The 14,958-nt window shown below is 55.6% G+C and overlaps 7 protein-coding genes across 7 annotated transcripts; 4 read left to right on the top strand and 3 right to left on the bottom strand.

Annotated features, from left to right (window-relative positions):
• Positions 1-608: 608 nt before the first annotated feature.
• Positions 609-3,238, top strand: BU26DRAFT_508162 (voltage-gated potassium channel; the record flags this gene model as incomplete). The annotated part of the gene is made up of 3 exons (XM_033827058.1): positions 609-805; positions 1,028-1,228; positions 1,303-3,238. The coding sequence occupies 3 exons, from the start codon at positions 609-611 to the stop codon at positions 3,236-3,238; spliced, it is 2,334 nt and encodes a 777-aa protein (XP_033680526.1).
• A 192-nt stretch (positions 3,239-3,430) lies between these two features.
• On the top strand, positions 3,431-4,052 carry BU26DRAFT_521948 (uncharacterized protein). The gene has a single exon (XM_033829667.1). The coding sequence runs from the start codon at positions 3,447-3,449 to the stop codon at positions 3,759-3,761; it is 315 nt and encodes a 104-aa protein (XP_033680525.1). The 5' UTR covers positions 3,431-3,446; the 3' UTR covers positions 3,762-4,052.
• Positions 4,053-4,551: 499 nt separating this feature from the next.
• BU26DRAFT_70422 (uncharacterized protein) lies at positions 4,552-6,087 on the bottom strand. Its single transcript, XM_033836241.1, has one exon. It carries the CDS (start codon positions 5,868-5,870, stop codon positions 5,046-5,048), a length of 825 nt encoding a protein of 274 aa, XP_033680524.1. The 5' UTR covers positions 5,871-6,087; the 3' UTR covers positions 4,552-5,045.
• BU26DRAFT_70421 (uncharacterized protein) lies at positions 6,088-6,926 on the bottom strand. Its single transcript, XM_033836240.1, has one exon. The coding sequence runs from the start codon at positions 6,771-6,773 to the stop codon at positions 6,306-6,308; it is 468 nt and encodes a 155-aa protein (XP_033680523.1). The 5' UTR covers positions 6,774-6,926; the 3' UTR covers positions 6,088-6,305.
• A 308-nt stretch (positions 6,927-7,234) lies between these two features.
• BU26DRAFT_521946 (uncharacterized protein) lies at positions 7,235-12,619 on the top strand. Its single transcript, XM_033829666.1, has 3 exons — positions 7,235-7,933; positions 7,997-11,918; positions 11,972-12,619. Exons 1-3 carry the CDS (start codon positions 7,451-7,453, stop codon positions 12,289-12,291), a joined length of 4,725 nt encoding a protein of 1,574 aa, XP_033680522.1. The 5' UTR covers positions 7,235-7,450; the 3' UTR covers positions 12,292-12,619.
• On the bottom strand, positions 12,540-13,609 carry BU26DRAFT_521945 (kinetochore protein-like protein spc24). Its single transcript, XM_033829665.1, has 2 exons — positions 13,090-13,609; positions 12,540-13,029 (listed from the first exon to the last, which is right to left on the bottom strand). Exons 1-2 carry the CDS (start codon positions 13,506-13,508, stop codon positions 12,855-12,857), a joined length of 594 nt encoding a protein of 197 aa, XP_033680521.1. The 5' UTR covers positions 13,509-13,609; the 3' UTR covers positions 12,540-12,854.
• A 207-nt stretch (positions 13,610-13,816) lies between these two features.
• On the top strand, positions 13,817-14,758 carry BU26DRAFT_462372 (mitochondria fission 1 protein). Its single transcript, XM_033825089.1, has 3 exons — positions 13,817-13,900; positions 13,953-14,065; positions 14,116-14,758. Exons 1-3 carry the CDS (start codon positions 13,882-13,884, stop codon positions 14,443-14,445), a joined length of 462 nt encoding a protein of 153 aa, XP_033680520.1. The 5' UTR covers positions 13,817-13,881; the 3' UTR covers positions 14,446-14,758.
• The last annotated feature ends 200 nt before the right edge of the window (positions 14,759-14,958 follow it).

The following is a 14,958-nucleotide window of genomic DNA, read 5'->3' as shown; positions in this document are numbered from 1 at the left end:
TAGAATGTAAAAGCTTCGATGCAGGCATGACTCCATCACATTTGCTTTTGACGCACCTTTATCAGTTCTTCAACGTTAAACACGAAGTCGTGTATCTGCGCCCAATCAGTCCTCAAAGTCTGCGTCGGCAACGAAAAAGCTTGGCATTCGTACATGCATCGACGCTAGCAACCTTGGAATTCACCGACGCATCACACCATGCAAGATCGTAGCGCACATGACGCCTATCGTCCCTGCCGTGCCGAGCCACATACATCACCGCAAATATGTACTCCACATATCCTCTGGCATCCAGGCTCTCGCCTCGCTTCATCGACCGTGTATTTCCCTTTGATTCTACCTCATACCAGTAGTTTCGCCGCTGCATTCCTACTATTCTTTGTTCATCCCTAGCGCCGATTTCTCAGCACCTCTCATGCACTCGTAACCTCCGACCTGGCCAACCTTTCACGATCTAAGGACTTCACGACCTCGAAACCCGCCAGGCTTCGAGACTCCTATCCGTGAAAGACTAGGATACAACTTTGTTTCACCTTTGCGAAAGCTTTCGGATGCTGGACCCGCCTGGTATGGCTTCGCCAACGCGATAACCCAAGCACATCGGCGGAATGGCCTCACTACCTTCGACTACTCAACCAGACAGATCTACCGAAAAGCCAGAGAAACCGCAAAGCTCCGGGAGCGAAAGCACGCAGCGGGATAATGACCGTGCCGCACGGGTAGACTCCAAAGTAAAGGAGGGGGAGAAGAAGCGAGGGAAGAGCAAACTGAAATTTTGGAAAAAGTTCCAAGAGGGGCAGAAGAGGTACGTGTGGGCGGCTACAGCTATTTATCTACTTCATTTCCACGTCCGGCTTAGACGCGGCTTCGAGAGAGGTTCCCATACGATTCGGATGCCAAAATTTCCTTCGCATTGCAAGAGAATAAAGACGTTGTCTCCAGTTACACCGGCTTCGCACATAGGATAGATTTTAGGGGTAGTGTGCATACAACTGCTATACACATGGCATTGCTCTCTTGTTCCTAGCTCTTTCGAGTACTTCGCTGACTCTTCACCTAGCGACTGGTGGTTCGCGTCCACCGCCATCCCCCTTCTTGCCGCCACCCTTGGCCCGCTTGCCAATGTCTGCTCCATTGCTGCCCTGGTTACCCCTTGGAGGCAGCATATGTACATCGACAGCCAGTTCGTCGCTGATTTTGACGGCGTGCCATTCGGCGATCCAAAATGGTATGTGCATGTATCCTACTGACGTATGCCCGTCGTGATCCGGGCGTCCCGAAGTGTCGAGCTAAACGAACCAGGTGTTATTGGATCAATGTCGGTTCCCTAGTATGCGGGTTCTTAGGGAATCTGTTCCTCCTCTTCAACTTCACGCAACGTATAAGATATCTTATTGCCCTTCCGGCCACCATCATCTTTTGGTACCTCGCCACAGGCTTCCTCATCGCGATAACAGCCTGTATGCAGATCTACGCTCCCCCAGACCGCCCTTATCAGACCTACACCCAAGGGTTCTGGTACGCCGTCACGTCCGCCGCGTTCTACCTGATAAGCTCAATGATCCTGATGGTCAACATGCTGGGATATTTCCTCGGACACTATCCGGACACCTTCGCTCTTACGGAATCCCAGCGCACGTTGATCCTGCAGACAATGGTCTTCTTCATCTGGCTAGCTGGAGGAGCCGCAGTGTTCTCTAAGATAGAAAGCGACGCAGGACAAACTGGTTGGGCCTTTGCTGACGCTCTCTACTTTTGCGATGTCACTGTCCTCACCGTCGGATTCGGCGATCTCTACCCAACTACCGATCTCGGTCGTGGCATTGTCTTCCCGTACTCGGTTGGCGGCATTATAGCGCTTGCTTTGGTCGTCAGTTCCCTCTACAAATTCATGCGTGAGATCGGGGAGGAGAACATCGTTCAAAGGCACATTGAGCGAATGCGGAAGAGCACGTTTGAACGCACAGTTACGAGCTCGTTCGACCTGCGTCAGCGCGAACACGAAGAGCATCACCTCATCCGAAAACGGGATCTCAACAAAGAGAGACCTAGGATTAGCGCTCCTTTGGATGCAAGACAGTATCGCACGGCAATGGGTAACACGGTGAAGAGAGCCACGGCGAAGACGTCCAGCATCCCGATCCCCAACCCGCTGCAGAGGAACAAAAAGTCACGATTGCTTCTACTGAAGGAAGAGAAGGACCGCTTCGACGCGATGCGGAAGATCCAGCGTCAAACTAACAAGTTCAAGAGATGGTATGCATTGACGTTCTCAGTCGCTGCCTTTGGGATACTCTGGTGCGTCGGTGCCATCGTGTTCTGGCAAGCCGAAAAGGACGCCCAGGACATGAGTTACTTCCAAGCACTCTATTTCTGCTACATCAGCCTGCTCACCATCGGCTATGGTGACTTGGCGCCCAAATCAAACGCAGGCCGTTGTTTCTTCTTCGCCTGGAGTCTAATCGCTGTCCCGACCATGACAATCCTCATCAGCGACTTGGGCGACACCGTAGTGGCAAAGTTCAGAAAATGGAGTGACGAACTTGCCGACTTCACCGTCTTGCCCAAGGAGGGGATCTGGAGAGCTTACTTAGATAAGCACCCCTGGCTGCTGAACTGGCTTCAAACCACGTTGGAAAAGCGCGCGGCAAAGAAGCGGTTGAAGAAGGGGTTCGGCACGATGAATCCAGACGAGGAGGGGCCAGAGCCCGACCATTCTAATGGTGATCTTGAAGAGGAGGGCGATATCCAGGCCATTACGTCGCCGAACATACTTGCCCTCGCGCAAGAAGCAGAACAAGACGTCGCCGGCCAACCGCCCACCTACACCGCCCTCTCCCGCCGCCTCGCCATGGCCATCAAGCGTGTAGCTGCTGATTTGCGCCTCCCGCACCCAAAGAGCTACGAATATGAGGAGTGGGTCGAGTTTACACGGCTGATACGCTTCACACGATCTACCGCCGGCGAGCACGGGGAGGGTGTGATTAAAGAAGAGGAGGAGGAGTGCTTGGTGGAGTGGGATTGGCTTGGGCCAGATAGCCCGCTGATGTCGGGCGAGTCGGAGAGTGAGTGGTTGTTGAATAGGCTTTGTGAGAGTCTGCTCAGGTTGCAGAGACGGCAAGACGCGGCGTTAAGAAAGACTGATGAGGCGTCTGTTATGAGGGTGGACACGGCGAATGGTAATGGGTCGCAGAGCCAAGTGCTGGCTTCTGGCGCGAATGGCAATGGGTATGACTAGCTATGATATCTTTATTGCGTACTGATTACGGCGTTTGCGCTTTTGCTCCTGTGGTAGGTCTTCCCTTGGTATAACGCATAAGGTCGGCTATAGGAAGCTCCCGAAGATCACATGCGTCTAGGATCTCAACTTAAACCGCGTGTTTGCGATCATTTTTAGCAGCCTGGGGTTTGCTCCTGTTGGACACCTGGAGCCTTGCTTTCTCACCATGCCTTCTCCCGCCTCAACAAGCACTTTCAACTCCTCCATCCTTCCCGTTCCTCCGGCTCGCTCTACGGTCTTTGCACCGCCCCTCCTCATGCACACGCATCCCCAGGTGTTCATAAGCTTGACTCTCATCCCTCATATCATTTCTCCCTTTCACCTTCCGCCCAAGCGCCCCTCCACACTGTCCGCCAACACGCCTCCTCTTTCCGCTTTCAGCGTACACTTTACACACATTGGCGGATGGATCCGCTTCTCCCAGAGCCGTGGGCAGGTCCGGAGGAAGGGGTTGTTGCTGGAGAGCGTGATGAGCCTGTAGCGCCGGGTCTGAGTATAGTAGGAGCCTTCTTGCCGCAAGAGGTGGCAGGGGTGGAAGAGCGTTTCGTTGTGTGTGGGCGAGCAGGCGTAGGTGTAGTGGAGGAGAAGACACATTTTATAGCCTGAGATTTGCTCTTGACGGGATGGGGGATGGTGGGCTTGGCTGATTGATGAGAAGGAATGGCCGGAGTTGCGAGGTGGGATTTTCGTAGCAGGGCGTTTGGTCTGTGGCGTCGGCTTTAGAGATCGCTGATTGCAGTAAGGGTTTTACTTGGACATATGGATAGGGGCGAGAAAGAACCGCACTAGTATCGGTATCAGTATCCTTTCCCAAACTCAACCACCCTGCCCTTCATATACTCCTACGCCCGGCGGCAGCCCAATCTATTGCATGACCCAATGTCCGCATCACACACATGTGCCATCCAAGCGAGCCGTCATTCCCACCGATCCCATAGTTCATACCCGTAAGGTACTTATCCGCCGCCACTCTCTTCTTCACGACCCACTATCGCTGCGTCCTCTCTCTACGCCGATTGGCCTCATTCGCTTTTCACATCGTAGTTAGCATGCGCACCCGCACCGCAATCGATAGCCCGCGAACGGGTGTTCGCCGGGAAACCGGGCGGATGACCAGGGTTTGGGCTTCTAGATTCCAATCGCAGCGGTTGTTCGCGTTTCTCATATGCCCAAGCAAACGGTTTGGGTATGGTTGAAGGGCGGATGCGGAGCGGAAGCGCGTACGGCGTAGGACTAGCGAGATTGACAGGTTGGTTGGACGGGGTGTGATTGGGTAGATGGGCTCCGCGAGGGTGGTAGCAAACATGTGCGTCTGGGAATTCGGGATTGGGGGGATCGTTGGGCATGGGGTTTGGAACGGAGGGTATTAGGAGGTCAGTGGGAATTATCAGGACGTGGGCGGGTAAGTGGCAAACAGGGCTCCTGGGCTGAGTGTTCCTGATGGTTTGGTGAGAAGGGTTGCTGGGGTATCTTGAAGTATGGTAGGACAGCGCGGAGATGGTGGAATGTAAAGCTGTTATTTCGCCATTCGGCACATTACTTGAGGAGAACTTAAGAGTTGAACGCGGATATTGTAAGCTAAATAGCCTTCCCGAATCCCCTTGTGCAAGGATGACATACCCGAAAACCTATCGAATGCAGCAAAGTCGCAATTCCGTCAACTGTAGGACCAGTAGCGACAGTGGGTATCTATCTACTAAGAAGAAATCGATAGGAGGAAGCAAAAAGAAACCTAATGAGGGTAACTTCTCACACCAGAGGGGCGTCAATACGTATGCCCCATATGATGAGTTCCGTATCCCGAGGAATAAGGATCCGACATGCCGTGTTGTCCCCATTCATCCCAGTCGTCATCTTCATCATCGTCGTCGAATCCATCCCCATAATACCCCTCATCATCATCGTCGTCATAATCTGTAGTGTAGCCCCTGTGACGTGCAAATGAGGTACCGTAGCTGTCGTCCGCTTCATAGTCACCGTACCCCGTCCCCCAGTCTTCATCATCGTCGTCGGACAGGTCGTCACCGAAGTGGGACGTCGTAGGGTGATATCCGTATCGATGAGGCGATGGTGGGTATCCGCGATGGTGGCGATACGAAGGACGTCTGAAGCTCGACCCCCAACCCATACCGTGGTGGCCTCCGCGTCGCATCCCCATCCCCATCCCCATACCCTTACCCATACCCATACCCATGCCCATACCCCAAGGGGAACGGTGGTAAGCGGGGCGTCGATACCTTGGATCCATCGGGGACATCGTACGTCGCGGGAAGCCGCCCGTGAAATGATTGTGTCCTGACGCCATGGAGGGCATTCGCGGGAAGTCGAAACCCCTGGGTCTGTATCGGTGACCAAATCCATAATTCCTCTGTTGTGCTATGCGCCGTATCTGATCGCGCTCCGCGAACACTCTTGCGCGGTTGCGCCGCTGATTCTCGTTTCCGCTGGCATACGGGTCTTCCCAGCACTTCTGCCTCCGCCGCAATGCACCGGAACGGCCGAATATGTTCAACATGGTAGGGAGAGTGGGGGAGGTTGAGTGACGGAAGGGCACGACTGGATATGGAGGATGCGCTCTCCGGCGAGGCATACAATTAAGAACTCGCCACGTTGGCCTCGCAAAGTTGGTGATAGAATTCTCTAAGAAGAGCCTTCAGAGTTACGTGCTGTCGGATACTGTAGGAGCAAGAGCGAGTGCTCGAAGTTGCGAATTGAGGTAGGACTTGCTGGAAATCTCAGGTATGTCAACTGACAGGAGGACCGTGCAATGAGTGGAAGGCAAATATGTAGCAAACTGGCGAGAGTAAGAGATGGCACAAATGCTTGGTTGTTGGTGAGCACTCCGTTACACGCATGGTAAAGCAGCCTTGAAGTCCGGGCGTCAACGGGCTGCAGGCTCTTTTATATATCAAGCGGCCTGTCCGACGACATCACTGTGGCAACGCATGACAGCGGCAGTAGATTCGGATGCTTGGAAACCATGTGCGATCCACTGACTGGCCGTATGCCGTCCGCGGACAGGATGCTACTCCGGACCATCGATGAATCCGGGAGTAGCCCGAATGCGGAGCTGTCTGAGCAACGTAGAGATGATGGCTAATTGGGATGCCCGCCTGTTGCGATACCTATGGAAATGCGGTGGGAGCAAACTTCGACGCCGGGAAGGCAAACGCTGGTGGCGAACTTGGCTGTGAGCTGGAGCAAACATGGATCCCCACAGAAGGTAGGGAAGCCTTCGAGCATGTGCGAAGAGGAATTGCAGATGAGGGGGACCGTGTGGGGCTTGGGGAGGTAAATCGTAAACAGGATCAGACAGAAGAAGGAACAGACGCAGAGTTATATATCCAAAGAGAAGGAGAGGAAGCAAGCAGGCAATCGACGTCATGCCCTGGAGTGCTCCGGGCTGCTGTTTGTCGGGTAGTGCTGAGGCACAGACGCGTCGAGTAGCATCCGAACGGGTTGGAGCGTCAGGTTCATGCGGGTCGTCGGACATAGGGAGGAGGCACAGAATCAGCCAAGCGCGTCGTGCAGCTGGGAAAGGCGCGCTGCAGCTTCAGGAAGTGCGTCCACGACGGCCAGGAGATGGGTCGGCGAATGCAGCTGGGGGCGTGAGTCTCGGCGCTGGATGCTGTCGCGTGCAAGGTCGCGTCGCTGCGTGCGAAATAAGAGGGGTTGGCGAGAAAGAATAAAAGCGCCTCACGTGATCGGCAGGCGATCTTCTTTTTGGGGCGAACCTCCAAGCTCTCCTTCTCGTCGCCATCTCGACGCTGCTGCCCCCATTCGACTGTACGACGCCCCCTCGTGCCCCGATAATACTCACGTCCACTCATTCGCACCCAGCTGCAAGCTTGCATCAGGCTCTCCTCGGTCGCACCTGCTCCAGCCGCTCGCCGCACCCGCACCCGCATTCAACCTCAACCCTTGACAGCACACTCTGCTCGAAAGGCCCTTTCTCTCGACCACCATGGCCCCTACCTCTTTTGCTTCGGCCGCGGCAGGGAACAACGCCAGCTCATCGCGGGCAGATTCGGGCGGAGACTGGTAAGTGCAGCTGCTCCCTTCGCCTTGTACCTCGCATGCATACACCTCCGCAGAGCTATCGAGCATTCCCCTCCCGCGCCAAATTAGACAGCATTTCTTCCCGCCAGTTATATCACACTCGTTGCATCCATGGCTGTGCCGATCCGCAACTGGGACTATTCTTACGCCGTCAATAGGTCTCGACGCGCGAATGGTGCCACGCAAACATTTCGCCGGCCCTCACACGCACCCACCCCCTCTGGCTCGACAGCGCAGTCGGCCATCCGAGATGCCAGCGGCGCGCCGAACACCTCGTCGTCGAATCTGGGCGTCTATGTGCCACCCCACGCCCAGTCTAGTCGCAATGGCAGCTCTGGCGAAGGCCGCTACTCAAGAGACCAGCTGCTGCAGCTCTTCCGAGCGCAGCGGGAGTCGGACGAGGTCAGAGATGGTCTGTCGGACCTCTACGTTGGCCCGTGGGAACCCAATATCTCGAACGGTACCTCGGGCGCCAGCTGGGGTCGCAAGGACGACCATGGTAGAGACAGCCAGAGCGGGGTCGTCCTGTGCTGGGACAAAGAGGGCAGCATCGTGCCCCTCAGCTTATCAGGCATGACCGAAGACGAGAGGGAGGTATGTAAATGTCAATTGTCCCATTTGCTTCGCGCCTGGTCTGACCATCGTTTTCTCGCTTAGGTCTTCACCTCATCCGTCAACTCGCCTCTGAAACCGCCAACGCAGAACACGAACAAGGACGGCACTCCTAAAGAGGGCTTGTCTCTGCGCAAGACTTCCATCTCGCAGGGTGGCGGTGCCGCCTATGGGCTGTCGTCGCCCACAAGTACTAGGCCGGGCCCTCGTCGTCGAGACACCGGGGAAGCATTCCCCTTCCCTCCGAACCCGTTACAGTCGCCCTCCACATCAAGGTTCTCTCGCGAAGAATCAAATACTGTGACCCCACCGCCAGCGTTGGTACGACGACGGACAGATTTCAAGGAGCAGACTCCGGGCGGCACCACTGAGGAGCGCGACAAGGACAAGGGCGGAGCTGAAAATGCCGGCCTCTATGGAAGCTTGAAGCGCACCACAACTGCGCCATTCGCCGCCAGCAGCGCTGCCGCCCCGTGGTCCTCAGCTCAGCCAGGAGGGTTCTCCCCTATGGGCGCCTTCGGGAGCTTCGTAAACCCGCAAACCGAGAAAAAGCCGGGATTTGGGAGCGTCCGCGGCGAGAGCAGGTTTAAGGGATTGATGAGTAAAGGAAGCTCTGAGGACATGGATAGGGGCCCGAAAGAGAAGGCATCTCTGGGCAACCTGGGCAAACTCAGCGAGACAGAGGCAGAGACTTCGAGACCGATGGGTTCCTGGGCAGAAGCGCGTTCTAACCGGCCAATGAGCAACGATACGGATCCTTTCCCAGACGACGATCTGAGGACGGGAAGCGCGGCCCTTCATGGTGGTCAGGACATCAGTCCGCCTCGTCAGCAAGGCCTTGGTTCTTTCGCGACCCCCCATCGGCAAGACCTACGTGACGATACCGCCTTTTCCGCTTTTGGCATGACGGCGGACAACACGGGCCTACGCGATATTTTTCATGTCAGGGACAATTTTGCGCATCAGACTCCGCAGCGCGGCGTGGAGGCCCACGAACCGATGAGCCCAACTGATACAAATCCATACCAAAGTCCGGATCATGATAGAACCGAGCATGATGACGTAGACACCGACGGCTCTGACATCCAGAACGCTCATTTCCCTGGAATGGGTAGCTTCCAGGTGGATCCTTCGATGGGCGCTGGTCTCCATAACCATCCCTTTGGGGGACTTGGTGGACTGGGGCGAGTCTCTGCACCTTTCGAGAATGCGGCAAGCGATCGCAGCCAGACGTCTAGCGTTGGACCTTCACGTGGATTTCCTACACTCCCTGGGCTTGGTGGTCTGCCTGGCCTAGGTGGTTCCGCTGCTTGGCCTTCGGGACAACCATCCATAGGCACTCCAGTTAGGGATCGGGGGCTGGGTGGAGGGCTGGACTCCATGTTTGCCACTATGGGCGAGGCGCAATCTCCCAGCCTGGCAGGGCTTGGGAGTAGCTCGCTCTTTGGTTCTGGGCATGGCGGCACCATCGGTCGGACGAGCAGGCTGGGGTCTCTTTTCCCGACTGCTATGCAGGAGCAGATGCGATCAGGCGATCAGCATCGGCCTTCAGTTGATGAAACCTCCAGCCATGGAGATCGCCAACAGAGCATGACCGGGACATTCGGACGGGGCGCTTTTGGCAGTCAAGCTCCTGGGGGTGCCGTGCCGCCCCGTGACACGGACAGTCCTTTCCGCACAGGCCGTGTTCTTTTTGAGGATTTCTCGGGCGGCCACGCTGAAGAGCCAGTAGGCTCCCTATTTGGTCAATCCTCAGCACCTGGTCAACCGTCAAATTTGGCCACCTCCTCCCTGTCCATGGCCGCTCTCAACCAGACAAGAACTGCTCAGCCGTCCGCTCAGACGCCCAGTGTTAGCAGCCCCGCTTCAAGTCAACCTCCGCCGCCACAGCAGCGCACCATGGTGATGCCTGATCGAATGCGGTGGATTTACCGTGACCCCTCTGGCAATACTCAGGGTCCGTTCTCTGGCCTGGAAATGCATGATTGGTACAAGGCCGGCTTCTTCTCCCCCGAGCTTCTTGTCAAAAAGCAAGAGGATACGGACTATGAGCCTCTGCTTCAGCTCATCCGGCGTATAGGGAACTCGCGCGAGCCGTTCCTCGTCCCTCAAATCGGAATACCTCACGGCCCACCGACAACACAACCTGGAAATGCATGGGCGGGCGGTGCTGCTGCTGGACCTAGCAGCGGCGGCACACAACCTCCGTTCGCGAATGCCTTCCCGAGCTTCGGCACCACATTGACGGCAGAGCAGCAGAACGCTCTGGAGCGTAGAAAGCAGGAAGAGCAGTATTTGATGGCTCGCCAGAAGGAGCATCTTGCTCAGCAGCAGGCAATCGCAAAACAGACTCAGATGGGCATTGGTCCGCATGGCATGCTTCCTCATCAGCTTCAGCACCACTCCAGCGCCCATAGTCTTCACAGTCAACCCAGCTATGGAAGCATCACATCGCCTAGTGGCTACCAACCTTCTCCGACTCAGGGTCCTCTTCCCGGAGGGCCTGCTGTCCCTGGTCTTCTCGACAATGCGTTTAGGCCCGCGCCTGTCCCCGGACTGGGACCTATTGGTCCAGGAATGGAAATACTTGGCAATATTCGCGAGGAAGATGTCCCGGCGATGCTGAACCGCCTCAACCTCGACCGCACCGGTCAGCAACCTTTCGGTACCGCGCCACCTTCTTTTGGGCAACAGAACCCCGATTCTAATGCGCATGCCCAGCAAGTCGTCGCTATGCTTAACGACCGTGCGCGTCTTGCGCGTGAGCAAGCTGATTATGACGCTCTTCAGCGGTTTGGCCAGAACGACCAGCAAGCTACGCAAGCGTCTGCCGAACGCCTACAGCAGTTTCAAGATCTCAGGCTCCAGACCGATCTGGATCAGCCATCAGCGACCGTGCCCCCCCCTGAAGGTGTGATTGGGAAGCCTCCTACCGCTGCTACGGAACCTGCGAAACCTGAATCGGACCCGCTCTCGTCTGAGGTGCCTGAGCCTCAACTCCAGGCGGCAGAAGAAGAAACACGACGTACTGGGGCAGAGCCTCTGTCGTTGACTGAGCAGGTCCAGAAGGCAGCGTCTGCGAAACAGACTCCTCAACCGCAATCGGCTTGGAATAAGATCGAGCCTGCTATTCACCCATTCCCTCCTCCACCCTCTCAGTCGCCTCTTCCCGCGCCTGCGGCCCAGAGGAAGCCTATTGTTGCCGATTCCCTTGCGACTGAATCACGATCTCGATCCGAGACGCCTTCCGCGGATACTCCTAGTGCGTCAATTGCTCCGTGGGCAAAGGAGCCCACCGAAGCTCCTAGGGGACCTTCACTCAAGGAAATCCAGGAGGCCGAGGCTCGCAAAGCCGCCGAACGTGAAGCCATTGCCGCAGCTGCTCGCCGCGAAGCCCTTGAGAAGGAGCTGTTGGCTCAAGCACAAGCGTCAGCACCCCAGCCCGGTCTTCCTAGTAGCTCGACCTGGGCTAGCGGTGCTTCCCCTATCACTCCTGGAGGGACAACCGGCGCGTCCGCCTGGGCCAAGCCTCTTGCCGGCAAGACTCCCGCTCAAGTAGCCAGCACAAAGAAGACACTCCAGCAAATCCAGAAGGAGGAAGAGGCTCGAAAGCAGCGAGCTGCAGCCCAAGCTACAACTAATGCCTTTGGGGCCGCTACTCAAGCGCTTCCTTCTGGTAAGAGGTATGCTGATCTTGCTGGAAAGCATGCTTCACCCCAACCCGCCCCTGGTAGCGGTGCCTGGACTACTGTGGGTGCGGGCGGTAAGACCAAGACGCCCGCTGCTGCCACTCCTCCTGCTATTCGCTCGACCAGCACCGGTGTGGTCCCTGCTATTGTCAAGAAGCCTACGGTGACTCGTAGTACCACTATAGGCAGCCAAGTCGCAGGAAAGGCCAATGCGGAAGAGGAGTTCCGAAAGTGGGCTGTTGGCGAGCTGCGCGGCGACTTGAATAAGAATATTAACGGTATGGACTCTCTATTCTGATACTTATTTGGTATCATGGCTAACCTGTAACAGCTGAGGAGTTCGTTTCTTCTCTACTCACCTTCCCATCCGAGCTCGAGCTCATCACCGAATCCGTTCACTCTGCTACGCATAATATCGACAGCCGCCACTTTGCCGAAGAATTCCTGAGGCGCCGCAAGCTGGCCGATAAAGGCATTGTCGACGAGCGCAACACTTCGAGCCCTGCAGCCGAGAACAAGTCTGGAGGTGGTTGGAGCGAGGTCGCTAAGAAGGGCGGTCAGAATACACAACAACAGCAGCAGCAGCAAAGCGCACTTGACAACGGTAACTTCAAAGTTGTTGCAGCCAAGAAGAAGGGCGCGAAGCGCTAGTAGCGTCTGTCCGTAGACGGCTGGATTCCGGGCAAGGGCAGCGAGTCTGGCATAGGTCGCCATGCCAATTTGGATGATGATGTTGATATGGGACGACACGGCGGATTCATCCGCATCGGGCGATGGTGTTGACTGTATAATGGGCTGGAAGCCTTAAGTTGTGATTCGTGGTGAGTTGCTTTGACTTTAGACACGTGTACCGGCTTGGTGTTGGTACATGAGCATCGATTGCGAGTAGCATGGATGAATGATAGTAGCTCAAGTAGCTCATTCGTAATGTATTATGAATGCGGAATGAAGTCCATGTTGCAGAGTGGTCGAAGGCTTTCAGGCTCTATGACATCTTCCGCTTGGGACTCTCTCAGGTCCTTTTGAACACCATATATAACGTTGGCATCCTCAAAGCATTATCCAAACGCCGAAACATGAAAAGAGGTATCGTCGCTCAACTCTGACGCCCAGCTGTCGTACATACGCGTTTCCATCTTGTCGTCACTCTCAAAATGCCACCGCCGAAGCGCCACCATCGATTCACCTTCATCCCGCCATCCCGACTGCGGCGCTTACATGGTCCTCCAGAAATAGTTTGTGTAGAATTGCCGCGAGAACTTGGGGTCGATGTTTACAACGTGCACGTCGCCCTTTGCTGCGTTTCGAACCACCGCTTTGTTGTACTGGCCGGTTGTCGGATCGGCTTCGACGTCGATGCCAAGTGTGCGGTATACCTTGAGCTTGAGCCTGTTCGATCTATTAGCCTTTTTCCTTCCCATTTTCCAGTAACGGTAGCAAAATACATACACGGTAGCATCCTCCTCTGGCCCTCTCTCCCTCTCCCCGCCCTCGACGCCCTCAGCCTCCAACTCACTCAAAACACCGCCCAATCGTCCCAACTCTCCCTCCAGCCTCTCGCCCTCCATCTCCAAATCACTCGCCTGCTTCGCGATCTTGAACTTCTCCGTGTCCAATCTCAGTATCTCCGCGGCGTGCGTCGTGGGGTTGTGCTGGGAGAGCGTGTGATTGTGGTTCGAGGAGAGGGTTTGGTGCGTGCGGTTGAGCTTTTGAAGGGTGGATTGCAGGCCAGAGAGGTGCTGCTGGCGGAAGGTGCTGAGGGTGGAGAGCGAATCGCCGATGCGCAGCAGGGAGGCGCGGTCCGAGTCGAGTTTGAAGTGCGAAGTGCATTGGGCGATCAGGGTTGCGGGATCTTCGTCGAGAAGCATGTTGATGGTGGGATTAGTGTCGTGTAAGGTTTGCGAGAGTATTGCAGGAGATTTGGTGGTATATGAGAGCGCGCGCAAGCGTGTGTGTAGCGAAGTGTGTTCGAAGGAATAGTGATGTGCAGGTCGCGATAGAAGCGTGGTGTTGATGTTCGTTGTTTGTAGTGGTCCGTGCGCCTGCACGGCAACGCTGGGCTGCAGCTTCCGCCACACCGGCGCGGAGCCACGAGCGTACGTCACTTCACGAGCAAAAGTCACTTGCGCTTTCTCACAGGTCAGCGAGCTTTTGCCGCCTGGACGTCCTACATCTACCTTCCTTCTCCTCGCCGCCATATTATTTCATTGTCAAACCGCGCACACGGAAGAGCACGCCACAATGTCGCCATCATTACCATGTGAGTAGAGCTTTTGAGAGGGAGTATGTGGATCACGGCTGATTTGCAACAGATGCTGCGGATGTAGAGTCTCCGCTCAAGCCAGAAGAGCTGCAGGTCCTGCGTGCGCAGTATGAGAAAGAGGGCGAATACGTCGGCTTGCAAACAAAGTTCAACTATGCCTGGGTATGTGAGCATCAATAGGCCTGAAAGGGCGATTCTGACTTTTTCTCTAGGGCCTCATAAAATCAAGCTCCCGCCACGAGCAACAAGAAGGTGTACGACTTCTCTCCGAAATTTTCCGCAACTCGCGCGAGCGCCGTCGCGAATGCCTCTACTACCTCGCTCTCGGCAATTACAAGCTCGGCAACTACGCGGAGGCGAGGCGGTATAATGAGCTGCTGTTGGAGCTAGAGCCGGCGAATCTGCAGGCGGGCAGCTTGAAAGAGCTTATTGACGAGAAAGTTGCGAAGGAGGGCCTTGTGGGCGTGGCGATTGTGGGCGGGATTGCGGTAGCTGCGGGGATTGTGGGAAGCTTCTTGCTGAAGGGGTCGCGGAGGAGATGAGAAACTTGAAGAGAGGGGGACACAGGCGGTCTATCTAGGCCAGGACAGGCGATAATGGCTGCGAACATATGAAGGCGTTGGGTTACTCTAGCTTTGCTCTAGATTGTATAATATCCAGGGCCTCTCCGAAGTTTGAATAGGGACTTTCGAGCTTGACCCGAATGCTGAATCTATGCGGTTTACGGTGTCACGTTACTTCAGATGAGATCTGACGCCTGCACAACGCGTGAGTTTCTCGGTGAGTAATGGATGGCTACGGAAGCCTATGGAAGCTTGGACGAAGGCGCAGCAGAAAGCGTACATGTGGTCAAGCAAACGTGGAGTTAGAAACAATCGCGCTCTACTTCTAATAAAGCGCACACAAAGCGAACCCTAACCCTTCTACATTTCTTTTCTTTATTCACCGTGCAGCTGGCTGCGTTCCTAAAGACGACCGATCGTCTATCGTCTATTCGGAATCGTCAGCGCATCCCTGTTCCCGACGACATCGATCGCTCCAGCACCAAACGTCAC

Source organism: Trematosphaeria pertusa (genome assembly GCF_010094035.1).
Source record: "Trematosphaeria pertusa strain CBS 122368 unplaced genomic scaffold BU26scaffold_12, whole genome shotgun sequence".
Lineage (NCBI taxonomy): Eukaryota > Fungi > Ascomycota > Dothideomycetes > Pleosporales > Trematosphaeriaceae > Trematosphaeria > Trematosphaeria pertusa.
Note: the sequence above shows the minus strand (reverse complement) of the source record. Positions and strands in the feature narration are given on the sequence as shown.